The sequence below is a fragment of the Medicago truncatula genome, chromosome 3 (genome assembly GCF_003473485.1).
Source record: "Medicago truncatula cultivar Jemalong A17 chromosome 3, MtrunA17r5.0-ANR, whole genome shotgun sequence".
NCBI classification, from domain to species: domain Eukaryota; kingdom Viridiplantae; phylum Streptophyta; class Magnoliopsida; order Fabales; family Fabaceae; genus Medicago; species Medicago truncatula.
In genome coordinates this window covers 28,937,369-28,953,532 of record NC_053044.1, presented here as the reverse complement: position 1 = coordinate 28,953,532, position 16,164 = coordinate 28,937,369, and the positions used below count along the sequence as shown (strand labels likewise).

The window sequence follows — 16,164 nt, the reverse complement described above, 5'->3', positions numbered from 1 at the left end:
TTAATCATCGAAGATAGACGGATTGTGATATCTCTTACTAATTCATTGTTCGGTTATCTGAAAGGATATTGTTAGTTAATATTATAATCTTTGCGATGTATTTTTTTTAGTTTCTCATCATGTAAAGATTAATAGTTTTTAAAGTACTATAAAATAGAAAATGTACTACTTTGATAAAAATATAATTCCAATTAAATATATTTTTAAAAATATAATATTTTTTAATAGGATGAAATTTATAGAAATTTTACAAATCTATCTATAAATTTTAATAAAACTAATTTTTTTATTTTCTTTTAAAAATTTAATTTGGGTAAGTATTGTCTATAGTGGTGGGTTTCTTTTGAAAGCGTCTATAATGGTGGTTGTAACATCCATTTAAAGTTTTCGTATATGGGATTTAAACTTCAGCCTTTAAGGCTATAAAAATAAGTTTTTATTGTTGAGCTAACTCCTTATGTGTTATTATTTTCCATAATTAAAAAAACTCAAACCATGTATATTTCAATTTCAAACAAAAAAAAATCGTTCTCTACGTGATTTTGTTATATAAGAAATTAGTGAACAAGATCATTAAATTCCTATTGGTCAAATACTTAACTCAAATGTTTCTCATGGTATGTGTGTTTTGAAAGATCATTAATCACTTCTCTCTCCTCTCTCTTCTTTCTCTCCATCCTTACCCACCGCCGTATCACACCAAAAACCACCCTTCTTATTCTCCCCAACATCCAAAAGATCTCCACAAACATGTAGATTCTTGTGTGGGTGGTGTGCTTGCGTCACCGTCGCACCACCTCCACTCGTCCGTAGGTAGCAATCAGCTTGAATACCTCATGTGGCCTTTCACCGCCCCAAGTGGCTCTCTTTCAACTCCTAATATTTACCCTTCTTCCAATCTTCCGGATCTAGGAACAATGGATTTTTTGAAACCTTTCAAGGGTTGGTCGTCCGTCTTATACAGTACTCTGCAGCCACCGCCATCTATGAGGTGGTGGGTAGTTGTATTGCTTAAAATGTTGGTTGTCATGTTAATTTCTGCATCACCGACGTCTGGTTTAAAGACCCTTTCAAGTCTAATTATGTGGATCACGAATATGTGTTAAACGTTATTTTAACTTGTTGAATTGATCTAATATTAAGAAATATTGTTTTGTCTCGTTGATATTTCATCATTCTAATTATATATAGGTTCGTGATTTCTTTAAACTAGGAGATACCTCTAGTAATGGTTTGAAATTTCAATTTATAATCTGAACATATATCAATGTTATGTTATCTTAATGATCATATATATAACATATGGATGATTTAAATATTTATGTCCCTGTTGTTTGGCAAGACAACTTGACCTATATTTTAAGTCTCATATAAAATATTAAAATAAAATGACATGATAAAGAGTTAGAAAAATAACAATTTTCGTTAAGGTTATTTATGTAAAATCTACTAAACAAGAACTTTTAATCACTTGTCAAAAGAAAAAGAACTTTTAATCATTAGACCTTAATTTGATACACTATCCGTGTATAAAGTTTAAGATTGTCAACCAATCAGATAGAAATCATATATGTGACTTTAGTAGTAAGTATGATTAAAGGCAAAAATTTTTAATGATGTAACAAATTGGATTCATTGACAATGTAAAAACTCTTGATATAGGTAGTGTAAATATTATTTTAATATTTTTTATTTGAATTTTTATCATTCAAGTTTATGAAATATATGTAATTATATGTTCGTAGTTTTTTTCTTTACGATTTAATCTCTAGAACATCGTATTAAACTTAAAAACAATGAAACAAGTTGTAATAATTTTTTTTTCAATTAATAATAAAACATAGAAAAGTTAACCAACATTAAATGGTTGGTACAATTTTTCAATTTTCTTATGGAAACAATTATTGTTATCTTCGTAAATCTTCAATGTTTCTTTATGGTCTTCAAGTCCCATTTTGTCAAATCATTGAACCCTGCACAAAAATGAATAAAAAAATTAGACCAAAATAAAAATGTTTTAGAAATTAAATAATAATCAGGTTTTGTGATTTTCAAGAAGAGATGTAAGGTTAGATTAAAAGGAATTCACCGTTTTACCTCGTTCCATTTAAAAAACAAGGTATGCATATGTGCGAGTTTGAAAGAAAAACTTACGTGTTGCAATCGACGCTTGGATCAAAAGGAACATTGAGAGTAATGTTGCAAAGAGTTGGTAGTTGTTTTGATCTATCTGGGTTAACTCCGAATCTTGATGCAGCCGGTTTGAGACAATTGCACACATCCCTCCGAATCTGAGTGGTGTTAGCCTTTTGATTTAAATCAGTTATTCCTGCACAACAATAACTAGTTGGTGTAGCAGGGCCAACTCCCTGCAAAAAAGGCAGACATGGCAACAAGGAAAAAAGAGCCGAAGGACAGCTCACGTCATCAATTTGGCGTGCATCTAATGTTGCTACTAGCATGCCTAAAACCATCACAAGCATAGAAAGAGAAATAATTTTCTTCCTCAATATTTTAATTTAAATATTTGTATGTGTATGATGTTTTTGTGGATGATTAGAATGATTGGTCTCTGCAAGTATGCCTTAATTTATATGTAAAACCTGTTACGAGTTTTTTAGTAACTCTTTAAATTTTTTGTTTATTTCTAATGTTAAAAAAGTCTTGTTATTGATTTCATATTTTATTCCTTATTATTCTTATATAAAAGGGATATGTTTTGACCTTCAATTTTCTTGGTCAAACTTATAATAAAGACAATCAATTCTAACTATAAAAAATTGTAAGAAAATAATGTACTCGAAATTCTTTTTAAAGTAGTTTTTTTTTTTTATTCTGTTCCCACGTTTTGTCATGTTAATCTTGTTAGTTATAGTATATCATTTAATTATCGAAGATAGACGGATTGTGATATCTCTTACTAATTCATTGTTCGGTTATCTGAAAGGATATTGTTAGTTAATATTATAATCTTTGCGATGTATTTTTTTTAGTTTCTCATCATGTAAAGATTAATAGTTTTTAAAGTACTATAAAATAGAAAATGTACTACTTTGATAAAAATATAATTCCAATTAAATATATTTTTAAAAATATAATATTTTTTTAATAGGATGAAATTTATAGAAATTTTACAAATCTATCTATAAATTTTAATAAAACTAATTTTTTTATTTTCTTTTAAAAATTTAATTTGGGTAAGTATTGTCTATAGTGGTGGGTTTCTTTTGAAAGCGTCTATAATGGTGGTTGTAACATCCATTTAAAGTTTTCGTATATGGGATTTAAACTTCAGCCTTTAAGGCTATAAAAATAAGTTTTTATTGTTGAGCTAACTCCTTATGTGTTATTATTTTCCATAATTAAAAAAACTCAAACCATGTATATTTCAATTTCAAACAAAAAAAAATCGTTCTCTACGTGATTTTGTTATATAAGAAATTAGTGAACAAGATCATTAAATTCCTATTGGTCAAATACTTAACTCAAATGTTTCTCATGGTATGTGTGTTTTGAAAGATCATTAATCACTTCTCTCTCCTCTCTCTTCTTTCTCTCCATCCTTACCCACCGCCGTATCACACCAAAAACCACCCTTCTTATTCTCCCCAACATCCAAAAGATCTCCACAAACATGTAGATTCTTGTGTGGGTGGTGTGCTTGCGTCACCGTCGCACCACCTCCACTCGTCCGTAGGTAGCAATCAGCTTGAATACCTCATGTGGCCTTTCACCGCCCCAAGTGGCTCTCTTTCAACTCCTAATATTTACCCTTCTTCCAATCTTCCGGATCTAGGAACAATGGATTTTTTGAAACCTTTCAAGGGTTGGTCGTCCGTCTTATACAGTACTCTGCAGCCACCGCCATCTATGAGGTGGTGGGTAGTTGTATTGCTTAAAATGTTGGTTGTCATGTTAATTTCTGCATCACCGACGTCTGGTTTAAAGACCCTTTCAAGTCTAATTATGTGGATCACGAATATGTGTTAAACGTTATTTTAACTTGTTGAATTGATCTAATATTAAGAAATATTGTTTTGTCTCGTTGATATTTCATCATTCTAATTATATATAGGTTCGTGATTTCTTTAAACTAGGAGATACCTCTAGTAATGGTTTGAAATTTCAATTTATAATCTGAACATATATCAATGTTATGTTATCTTAATGATCATATATATAACATATGGATGATTTAAATATTTATGTCCCTGTTGTTTGGCAAGACAACTTGACCTATATTTTAAGTCTCATATAAAATATTAAAATAAAATGACATGATAAAGAGTTAGAAAAATAACAATTTTCGTTAAGGTTATTTATGTAAAATCTACTAAACAAGAACTTTTAATCACTTGTCAAAAGAAAAAGAACTTTTAATCATTAGACCTTAATTTGATACACTATCCGTGTATAAAGTTTAAGATTGTCAACCAATCAGATAGAAATCATATATGTGACTTTAGTAGTAAGTATGATTAAAGGCAAAAATTTTTAATGATGTAACAAATTGGATTCATTGACAATGTAAAAACTCTTGATATAGGTAGTGTAAATATTATTTTAATATTTTTTATTTGAATTTTTATCATTCAAGTTTATGAAATATATGTAATTATATGTTCGTAGTTTTTTTCTTTACGATTTAATCTCTAGAACATCGTATTAAACTTAAAAACAATGAAACAAGTTGTAATAATTTTTTTTTCAATTAATAATAAAACATAGAAAAGTTAACCAACATTAAATGGTTGGTACAATTTTTCAATTTTCTTATGGAAACAATTATTGTTATCTTCGTAAATCTTCAATGTTTCTTTATGGTCTTCAAGTCCCATTTTGTCAAATCATTGAACCCTGCACAAAAATGAATAAAAAAATTAGACCAAAATAAAAATGTTTTAGAAATTAAATAATAATCAGGTTTTGTGATTTTCAAGAAGAGATGTAAGGTTAGATTAAAAGGAATTCACCGTTTTACCTCGTTCCATTTAAAAAACAAGGTATGCATATGTGCGAGTTTGAAAGAAAAACTTACGTGTTGCAATCGACGCTTGGATCAAAAGGAACATTGAGAGTAATGTTGCAAAGAGTTGGTAGTTGTTTTGATCTATCTGGGTTAACTCCGAATCTTGATGCAGCCGGTTTGAGACAATTGCACACATCCCTCCGAATCTGAGTGGTGTTAGCCTTTTGATTTAAATCAGTTATTCCTGCACAACAATAACTAGTTGGTGTAGCAGGGCCAACTCCCTGCAAAAAAGGCAGACATGGCAACAAGGAAAAAAGAGCCGAAGGACAGCTCACGTCATCAATTTGGCGTGCATCTAATGTTGCTACTAGCATGCCTAAAACCATCACAAGCATAGAAAGAGAAATAATTTTCTTCCTCAATATTTTAATTTAAATATTTGTATGTGTATGATGTTTTTGTGGATGATTAGAATGATTGGTCTCTGCAAGTATGCCTTAATTTATATGTAAAACCTGTTACGAGTTTTTTAGTAACTCTTTAAATTTTTTGTTTATTTCTAATGTTAAAAAAGTCTTGTTATTGATTTCATATTTTATTCCTTATTATTCTTATATAAAAGGGATATGTTTTGACCTTCAATTTTCTTGGTCAAACTTATAATAAAGACAATCAATTCTAACTATAAAAAATTGTAAGAAAATAATGTACTCGAAATTCTTTTTAAAGTAGTTTTTTTTTTTTATTCTGTTCCCACGTTTTGTCATGTTAATCTTGTTAGTTATAGTATATCATTTAATCATCGAAGATAGACGGATTGTGATATCTCTTACTAATTCATTGTTCGGTTATCTGAAAGGATATTGTTAGTTAATATTATAATCTTTGCGATGTATTTTTTTTAGTTTCTCATCATGTAAAGATTAATAGTTTTTAAAGTACTATAAAATAGAAAATGTACTACTTTGATAAAAATATAATTCCAATTAAATATATTTTTAAAAATATAATATTTTTTTAATAGGATGAAATTTATAGAAATTTTACAAATCTAACTATAAATTTTAATAAAACTAATTTTTTTTATTTTCTTTTAAAAATTTAATTTGGGTAAGTATTGTCTATAGTGGTGGGTTTCTTTTGAAAGCGTCTATAATGGTGGTTGTAAGATCCATTTAAAGTTTTCGTATATGGGATTTAAACTTCAGCCTTTAAGGCTATAAAAATAAGTTTTTATTGTTGAGCTAACTCCTTATGTGTTATTATTTTCCATAATTAAAAAAACTCAAACCATGTATATTTCAATTTCAAACAAAAAAAAAATCGTTCTCTACGTGATTTTGTTATATAAGAAATTAGTGAACAAGATCATTAAATTCCTATTGGTCAAATACTTAACTCAAATGTTTCTCATGGTATGTGTGTTTTGAAAGATCATTAATCACTTCTCTCTTCTCTCTCTTCTTTCTCTCCATCCTTACCCACCGCCGTATCACACCAAAAACCACCCTTCTTATTCTCCCCAACATCCAAAAGATCTCCACAAACATGTAGATTCTTGTGTGGGTGGTGTGCTTGCGTCACCGTCGCACCACCTCCACTCGTTCGTAGGTAGCAATCAGCTTGAATACCTCATGTGGCCTTTCACCGCCCCAAGTGGCTCTCTTTCAACTCCTAATATTTACCCTTCTTCCAATCTTCCGGATCTAGGAACAATGGATTTTTTGAAACCTTTCAAGGGTTGGTCGTCCGTCTTATACAGTATTCTGCAGCCACCGCCATCTATGAGGTGGTGGGTAGTTGTATTGCTTAAAATGTTGGTTGTCATGTTAATTTCTGCATCACCGACGTCTGGTTTAAAGACCCTTTCAAGTGTAATTATGTTGATCACGAATATGTGTTAAACGTTATTTTAACTTGTTGAATTGATCTAATATTAAGAAATATTGTTTTGTCTCGTTGATATTTCATCATTCTAATTATATATAGGTTCGTGATTTCTTTAAACTAGGAGATACCTCTAGTAATGGTTTGAAATTTCAATTTATAATCTGAACATATATCAATGTTATGTTATCTTAATGATCATATATATAACATATGGATGATTTAAATATTTATGTCCCTGTTGTTTGGCAAGACAACTTGACCTATATTTTAAGTCTCATATAAAATGTTAAAATAAAATGACATGATAAAGAGTTAGAAAAATAATAATTTTCATTAAGGTTATTTATGTAAAATCTACTAAACAAGAACTTTTAATCACTTGTCAAAAAAATAAAAAGAACTTTTAATCATTAGAGTTTTTTTTTTTTTTTGAGCGAGGAGAGAGGACAAGCATCAAGAGGCAACACCGACATCCCAACTAGGTTGGCACTTCGGAAAACCTCCATCCTATGCTGCCAAACTCTAAAATATTATTAAAAAAGGGGGAAAACTGTACAAGAAGAGGGGGGGACTATGCCAAAACCCTCAGAAGAAAAAAAAGCGAAAACAAGGAAACAAACAGCAGACTACAAGACCCTAAGGAAATCTGTAGTTAGGCAAGCCTAGTCTATCCCGAACGAAGTCAAAAAGCAAATCCGGAGGAAGCACATCCAACCAAACTGATCCCTGTATAGCATGACCCAAAGTTGCTAATTTGTCCGCACAACGGTTACCTTCACGAAAGATGTGAGAAGAGATAATCTGAATACCAAGGTTACGGGCATTATGCCACCTGTTTCGAAGCAAGATGGGCACCAAAGAAGGGTTGGAAAAAATCAACAAAGCACTAGATGAGTCACTTTCCAACCAAAGATTTCGCCATCTACGAGAGGACGCACGCTCCATGGATAAAATAATAGCAAGGACTTCAGAATGATAAACCGATGCCTCCCCAACGTTACAACAGAAAGCACCAAGAAAAGAGCCCCTAGAGTCACGAAAGAGGCCACCACAAGCCGCATGGCCAGCGATAACAGAACCATCAGTATTAACTTTCAACCAAGGAGGGAATGGAGCCTTCCACAACACCGGAATGATCTCTTTAACAGTGCGACAATGGGCAGCAACCGCAAAAGAATCGAGGAAATGGGAATCCGAAGGCAAACATTTCCCAATCGAGGAATTACCAGACGAGGCTACCCAGGAGTGAATGCGGACCTTTGCGGAGTGAAAGGTTGTAGCTGTCGAGGAAAACCAAATGTTATTGCGAGCAAGCCAAATGGTATGCACGGTGTGAATCACGGCTGCTAGGAAAATATCCGCTATCTGAGAAGAACAATGAGCAGGAATGCAAGATAAAAGCGAAAGAGCTGAAGTACAATCTATCAAATAGTTAAGCTTACCACCAAGCAAGTTCCAGAGATTAATTGCAAAAGGGCACTGAAGAAATGTATGATCAGATGTTTCAACGGTTTTTAAACAAAAGCAGCAAGCAGAAACTATGACACATCCCCGCGTCCGGAGGTTTTCATCTGTAGGCATACGACCATGGATAAAACGCCACAAAATCATTAGAGTTTAATTTGATACACTATCCGTGTATAAAGTTTAAGATTGTCAACCAATCAGATAGAAATCATATATGTGACTTTAGTAGTAAGTATGATTAAAGGCAAATATTTTTAATGATGTAACAAATAGGATTCATTGACAATGTAAAAACTCTTGATATAGGTAGTGTAAATATTATTTTAATATTTTTTATTTGAATTTTAATCATTCAAGTTTATGAAATATATGTAATTATATGTTCGTAGTTTTTTTCTTTACGATTTAATCTCTAAAAGATCATATTAAACTTAAAAACAATGTAACAAGTTGTAATAACTTTTTTCAATTAATAATAAAACTTAGAAAAGTTAACCAACATTAAATGGTTGGTACAATTTTTCAATTTTCTTATGGATACAATTATTGTTATCTTGGTAAATCTTCAATGTTTCTTTATGGTCTTCAAGTCCAATTTTGTCGAATCATTGAACCCTGCACAAAAATGAAAAAAAAATTAGACCAAAATAAAAATGTTCTAGAAATTAAATAATAATTAGATTTTGTGCGTTTCATGGAGAGATGTAAGGTTAGATTATAAGGAATTCACTGTTTTACCTCGTTCCATTTAAAAATCAATTATCAACTAACTTTAAACATTTCAAAAACAAGGTATGCATATGTGTGAGTTTGAAAGAAATACTTACGTGTTGCAATCGACGCTTGGATCAAAAGGAACATTGAGAGTAATGTTGCAAAGAGTTGGTAGTTGTTTTGATCTATCTGGGTTAACTCCGAATCTTGATGCAGACGGTTTGAGACAATTGCACACATCCCTCCGAATCTGAGTGGTGTTAGCCTTTTGATTTAAATCATTTGCTCCTGCACAACAATAACTAGTTGGTGTAGCAGGGCCAACTCCCTGCAAAAAAGGCAGACATGGCAACAAGGAAAAAAGAGCCGAAGAGCAGCTCACGTCATCAATTTGGCGTGCATCTAATGTTGCTACTAGCATGCCTAAAACCATCACAAGCATAGAAAGACAAATAATTTTCTTCCTCAACATTTTAATTTGAATATGTTTATGTGTATGATGTTTTTGTGGATGTTTAGAATGATTGGTCTCTGCAAGTATGCCTTACTTTATATGCAAAACCTGTTGCGATTTTTTTAGTAACTCTTTAAATTTTTTTGTTTATTTTTAATGTTAAAAAAGTCTTGTTAGTGATTTCATATTTTATTCCTTATTATTCTTATATAAAAGGGAAATGTTTTGAACTTCAATATTCTTGGTCAAACTTACAATTAAGACAATCAATTCTAACTATAAAAAATTGTAAGAATATAATGTACTTGAATTTCTTTTAAAAGTAGTTTATTTATTCTCATACTCATGTTCTCACGTTTTCAAAGGCTAATAAAATTAGTAGATTGCTATGCAATGTTAACGACTGTACAATGCTAAGGTAGGCGAGATATGGATGCCCGTTTGTAGAAATATCGAGAGGAAGAGTATGTTGATGTACATCTATGATTCAGAGATGAGAGAACCATTGGAATCGTTGGAAATTTAAGAATGCTAATTTAAGTCTATGTTTCAATTACCTCTGAGAGAGTAAGACCTCACACTAATATTCCTTATGAAGGTGTATGGATCCAATAGGATTGACAACCCTAGACTGTAGCGCGCGTATAACCTTAGCGTGATCATTAAGTCCACCTCAACAGTTGGAGGGGAATAAAACCATGACCTCTAAGAGAGTAAACCCTTGTGATTAGTAGGTGCAACTCGACATCTAGTAGAATAATAAAACTCCATGAACTCATCACTTTGATGGGAGACATTAATCAATCTCTGAATAATGTTTGACCATTAATTAATTCCAACAAATAAATAGAGAGGATTCGAAGATCCTAACCACCGCTAACATTTTGCAATCAAAACAGGCTACTCCTAAACTCTTGATCGACTGCAAACGACTAAATTGCAAAACCCCCTTTATCTTTTATTTTATTGTTCCCAAATAAGTAACACAAATTGCCTAGTTAGAACGACAATTTTTGTGGATACGATACTCTACTTACTTCTTTATTATTTGATAAATGATTTTGTACACTTGCCTAAATCCGACCATCACGTGGCTTCATGTTTGCCCATGTTAACAACTTATCCATATGACTTCTCATAGGTGTCAAGAATATCCAAAATGGATGCGCCTTCATTTTACTTGCGCGAGCAAATGGGAGACTATCATCCGTGAATTGAAGGTGTGATATGTGAGATGTGCTTCTAGCTCAAGAGTAAAAGACTTGCTAGGCTTGCCATTGATAAGGATTTTGTAAGAGACCGTATTGACACATTTCATGATGGTATTGGATATATCTATGTTCATCCCTATCATTCATTTTTTCCCTTTCCTCTTTTTCTTTAACCAGTGAAAACACTCCATGGCGAATCAACGTACGTGTTGATAATGAGGCGGTCTTGGAGAAAACCACTATGTTATTCACAAATGAAACAATGAGGCGTCGTTTGAGTTACAACTTTGTGAGACAGGGAAACAATGAAAAAAATCGTTGGTTTTCATAAATGATGAGAAATAACTACTTCATTTAACTTTTTTAAAAAATAACTACTTCATTTAAAATACTAAAGAGTGCACTGGAGATACTAGTTAACAAACCGCTTATTTTTAATCATGAAATTTAAGAGATATGTTTTAATTTCTGTACAATTACGTCTCTGTTTTTGCAACATCAATCTCATTTAAAGATCCAAAAGGGTCGTTTATGGTGTGGTCTTGCGACCTCTTTTTACATTAATCGTGTTCAATTTTAGGAGGTATATGCTTATGGATGTCTCATGACAACTACATGGATGTCACTATCCGTCTTTAGTAGTACTCTTTTATTAATTTTTTTTGTTGGATTTTATTTATCTTTCGTTCGAACTTTAAACTATTAGAGTTTATTTCTTCTAAGCATCGAAAAGTTAACATAAAAGAAAGTCTATTTTCTTGTGTGGGGTCTTTGGGTAAATTAAAGAGCCAATTGTTAAATTTTTCATCGAAATTGTAAAATCGGATATTTTAGTATGATAAATTGTCTCAGATGGATAAAATCCTCTTCATTTTATAGTCTTTCCATTTTCTCTTTTGAAAATACAAAAGCAGGGGCGGAGGGAATTGGAGCCTTTAAAGGCCATGGTCTCCCTGTTGGGTCATGGGTCATGAGGGGAGTTCGGGGGACCATCCACATCGAGGCTAGAACAACCGCACAAGCAAGAGAGACGCCACACTTTTACCCACAACTTTAGGACAATGGATTTATGAGTCCTCTTACTTATAAGGTATTCAACCTTTACTCTTTTATCTGATGTGAGACATATAACTCACACTTGTACACAACAACACCCCTGCATTTTTAATCATTTTTTTTATATACTATAACTAACTATATTAAAATGTTTAGTAAAATATATATTAGTGCATGCATATCTACGGTTGATCATTCAATGGATAAACTAGTACTTGGGTTTTGAGACACATAAATGTTCTTAAAAAAGTTACTAATCGACTTTGAGTGTCTATCCTTCTTGAACTTTTATATGAGATCTTCTTTTAATTAATGCAGATCTTGAATATTTTTAATATCGACAAAAATTTGTGTAGGGTCCTATAATAAACTGCTAATCTTTCATTTAGTATACATATTCTTGTTAAAATCAATCCTTCAAATCAATCAAACTGTGGATGTTTTGTCCGTTATTAAATTGGAGTATCCTTGTGTATTATCACCTTCTTCATTGATGCTCTTTAAATATCAATTCAAGATGTCTTTTCTAATCAAACTGAAAAAGTTGCATTGGTGGTTATCAATTGGATTATTACTGAAACAAAGCTAGTAACATGTAAGCCTGTGGTTTTGTTTTTCTTCTTTCATCGTATATATGCATGCATCTTTGTTTTTTTGGAGAGGGTATGCAATATGTGCATGCATCTTTGTTGCTATAATAACTTTTCAATTGGTTCCTTAAAAAAAAATCTTTTCAATTGGGCCGAGTCCTTTTTTTTTTCTTGGTACAAAAGCTGAGTCTTGTTTTTTACTCTCTATTTCAAATCTTTGGTGGCTAGTTTTAAATATATTTTTCTAGTTTCAAAATTGGCATTAGGAAAATTGGTACTGGGAAATTTTTTACTCTCTCACAAAATTGGTATTAGGAAAATCGAACCTGAAACCTTAAAGACGAATATACTCCCAAATTTCAAGTCAATACCATCAATTCAATTCAAGTGGATTACTTTTCATTGTTAATGTCTAAAATAAGCTTTTGATCGAGAACCTTATTATTATAGATGGATGAAGAACCTTTAACTATGACCAAATACTAGATTAATGATTAAATTTACCGCATGAGATCAAAGGAAGTAAACTTGTGTCAATACTATATAACCTAATCCCTCTATCGTCAATTATGTGTTGTTTTAGGCTTTGTTTGCGAGTTTGGATGAGAAGGGAGGGGAAGTCTTGGAAAAAAAGGAATAAGTAAGTGAAAGAAATAGAGGATAATGGGAGAGGAGGGCTTTGGGGTTGACTTTTCTTCATAATACAAAACCCTCCTCATTTGGAGGAACTAAAAAATTGTATTGGAGGAGGATTTTGGGGGGTTAATAAGAATTCTTCGAATTTAATTTATGTTGTTATAATATTTTTAAAATTAAAAATAAAGTAATCATATGCATTAATTTATCATTCTTTAAAAAACTACTCTTTTAATTTTTTTGAAAGATTTCTCTATTTTTCCTCATATTTTACACCCCTCAAAGCATTTCCTTTCATCCCCTCCAAACTCCCAAACAAAGCCTTTAGAGAAAAACTTAGTCATAAATTATTCTTATTCGTTTTACAATATCAATAAAATATTAATTTTTTCATCTATATACTATTAATTATTTATTACCCTCTTCTTTTCATTTTATAATTTATCTTTTTCATACTATTAATGAAGAATAATTTTATAAAATTCACAATTTCTCTTTTAAATAGAAAGTAGTAAAACAAAACTTATAATTTAAGACCGGAGAGTTTTTGTTTTTGTTTTTGGCAAAATGAGGCAACTCATTAATGGAATTTAAAAAGTATAATAAGTTGGTAGGAAAAAATAATTTAGGGAAATGTTAATGAGTGTTTCTATGGTACTCTTTAAGCACCTTTAATAGTAAGTTTTTATGAAAATTTATGTAATTAATGCATTGAAACTTATAACATTTGACTTTATTGAAGAATATTTTCTAAATTTGATATGCTTAAAGAGTACTCCGGAGATAGTCGTAAACAAGACCCAATAATTTAACCTCAATAAATTGACGGTAAGGAAAATTAACTTACATTTTTAGAAAGAAAATTAACTTGCATAGTTTTTATCTAAACCGGCAAACCATATGCCCTCTGTCGTTGTCTTGTTTTTTTTGGAGGGTAAGCGGTATAGTCCAACTTAAACGATAGACTTCAAAATTTGAGGTCACTACTTAAAAAAATGGGTTGGTATGTCGAGTTTGACTATTTTGACACGGTTAAAACCTCAAATTAAAAGTATTATGGCATGAACAAACATTTATAAGTGAACTCAATTATCCTCTTACAAATCGATTTAGTGAGGTTGTTTAAGATTTAATCACAAGTTTCACTATCAGATCACTCAAATCTTGCTTCAGTTTATAAGTGGAGACAATCTTCATCTCACAAGTTGATTTTGTATGATTGTGTTAATCCAACCACAAATTATAAGAGTCATCCCATTAATCACCATAATTAATAAAAGTTCCAATAAAAAGAAAACAGAATATAGTAACAAATATCAATCATAGTGATCTTGATTCTATAAAGAAGAACCAAATATATAAAGAAAACATTGACTAATTGATGTAGAATATGTGGTTCTCTCTTCAATAATGGAACCCAAATTTGATAGAACGGGTCCTATATCAAAATTGGAATTGGCAATGGCTAATCTTTGTATCACTATCAATCAAGATTTGGGTTCTGGATCTCATCAGGAGGGCCACTATAATGTGAGTAGGCCATCCCAAAAAACCTTTAATTAGCTAGTGACAGATGCTTTGGACATTTATGAACCAACTTGCTCACATAATAGTAACTCTTTCCACCATGTTACATTGAACCAAAAATGGAAAGTGCTGTGTATTACACTCTCCAATCAAAAGCAAGATAATGATGATTTGTATGAAGCATGCGCGTGATGAAGTGGATTTCAACTATGATATGATTGTAGGGTCATGAAATAAAAGAGATTTTCAGTGAGTGAGTGGTGCAGGCATCATCAATAAGTGACTATTTTGAAGATATTTATTTAGGGTTCACTCGCTTTCCACAAAAAGTTGCATTTAATTTCTTCATTTGGAAATGCTTGGAAGAGCAGATTTGTTTCCTAACTGCAACGTGTGTTTACCTATTTTCAGCCCTAACGAGAAACAACCAATGTGAGAGATAGTGTTTGCTTTCCATATTTCTATGACTTTTTTGTACATGCATGTATGTGTGTGACTTGGAGTAGGCTTTTTAAGCTGGTAATCAAATTTTTGTGGGTTGTGTAAGTTATCATAGGAATTCGAATGATGATTGTGTTATGCATTCCATTGATTGTTCAATGTTTGAAATAAATCGATTTGAAGTTACGTTTTGATCTAATGCATTCCGTTGAATGTTCAATGTTTAAAATAAATTGATTTGAAGTTACGTTGTGATCTAAAAAACAACTATTGTAACCCTTAATGAAGAAACTTTCAAGTAAACTAAGACGATTGTAGGACATTCTCATTTGAATTGGAAATTAATAATAAAGGTCTAGTGTGATGAGTTGCCAACTACATAGGTTATTCCATATTAGAATATCTAATCAAGTAATATTTTTTTTAGTTCAAAGTAGCAATGAAAAGGAAAAGAAGAAATAAATATGAAATACATTAAGGTTTAATTTGACAAAAATAGCTGATAAGTGATAAACTATCTTGTAATGAATATTAGATAAACTAGTTGCTAGCGAATAAGATAATGAATTTGTAGTGTAAATTATTAGTTGATAAATATAAAATGATATTTTTAAATAATTTATATTCTTAATTAAGATAACAATGATAAAGTTAAGAGAGAGAAAATATAAATTATCAGCTCGTGAGAAAAATGTTATCGAACATGTCTATTTTGGTTATATGAACTTATAATTTATAAACAATCCACTATAAGCTCCAATATTGGTTTTGGCTAACAATTCCTAATATTTAATCTTTAATATTCCTAAAATGAGCCATTAGTCCAATTTTCTCCACCCATATTTGGATTATGCAACTTAATTGAAGTCAATGATTGCTCTTTAAAGCCCCACATTGCTGTGAAGCCCCTTAGATTTATTGGAAGATATGTTTCAATGATTTATTTTCTTTTACTGTTTTTGCCTATTAAAAGATAGAACAAATCTTTGGATGGTGTATTTTTTCCTGTTTTGAGTAAAATAGAGGGCTAAATAGAAAACACCACTAGAGTCAGCAGCTAGACATACTTACAAAGAAAATCTATACAAGATTTTTTGTAGTTGAATGGATAAATTGAACATTAATAAATGAAAAATTAGACATGTCTTCTCTTCTCCTTAAAAGATGTGAGGTTAAACAATATTTTAAAAAAGATTTTAATTAAAA

At 31.1% G+C, this 16,164-nt stretch overlaps 3 protein-coding genes across 3 annotated transcripts; all 3 read right to left on the bottom strand.

The window, feature by feature from the left end:
* Nucleotides 1-1,963: 1,963 nt before the first annotated feature.
* On the bottom strand, nucleotides 1,964-2,474 carry LOC120579578 (non-specific lipid-transfer protein). The gene is made up of 3 exons (XM_039832026.1): nucleotides 2,424-2,474; nucleotides 2,155-2,369; nucleotides 1,964-1,973 (listed from the first exon to the last, which is right to left on the bottom strand). Exons 1-3 carry the CDS (start codon nucleotides 2,472-2,474, stop codon nucleotides 1,964-1,966), a joined length of 276 nt encoding a protein of 91 aa, XP_039687960.1.
* A 2,373-nt stretch (nucleotides 2,475-4,847) lies between these two features.
* LOC120579577 (non-specific lipid-transfer protein) lies at nucleotides 4,848-5,358 on the bottom strand. Its single transcript, XM_039832025.1, has 3 exons — nucleotides 5,308-5,358; nucleotides 5,039-5,253; nucleotides 4,848-4,857 (listed from the first exon to the last, which is right to left on the bottom strand). Exons 1-3 carry the CDS (start codon nucleotides 5,356-5,358, stop codon nucleotides 4,848-4,850), a joined length of 276 nt encoding a protein of 91 aa, XP_039687959.1.
* Nucleotides 5,359-7,498: 2,140 nt separating this feature from the next.
* On the bottom strand, nucleotides 7,499-8,473 carry LOC112420188 (uncharacterized). The gene has a single exon (XM_024778879.1). It carries the CDS (start codon nucleotides 8,471-8,473, stop codon nucleotides 7,499-7,501), a length of 975 nt encoding a protein of 324 aa, XP_024634647.1.
* Between the last annotated feature and the right edge of the window lie 7,691 nt (nucleotides 8,474-16,164).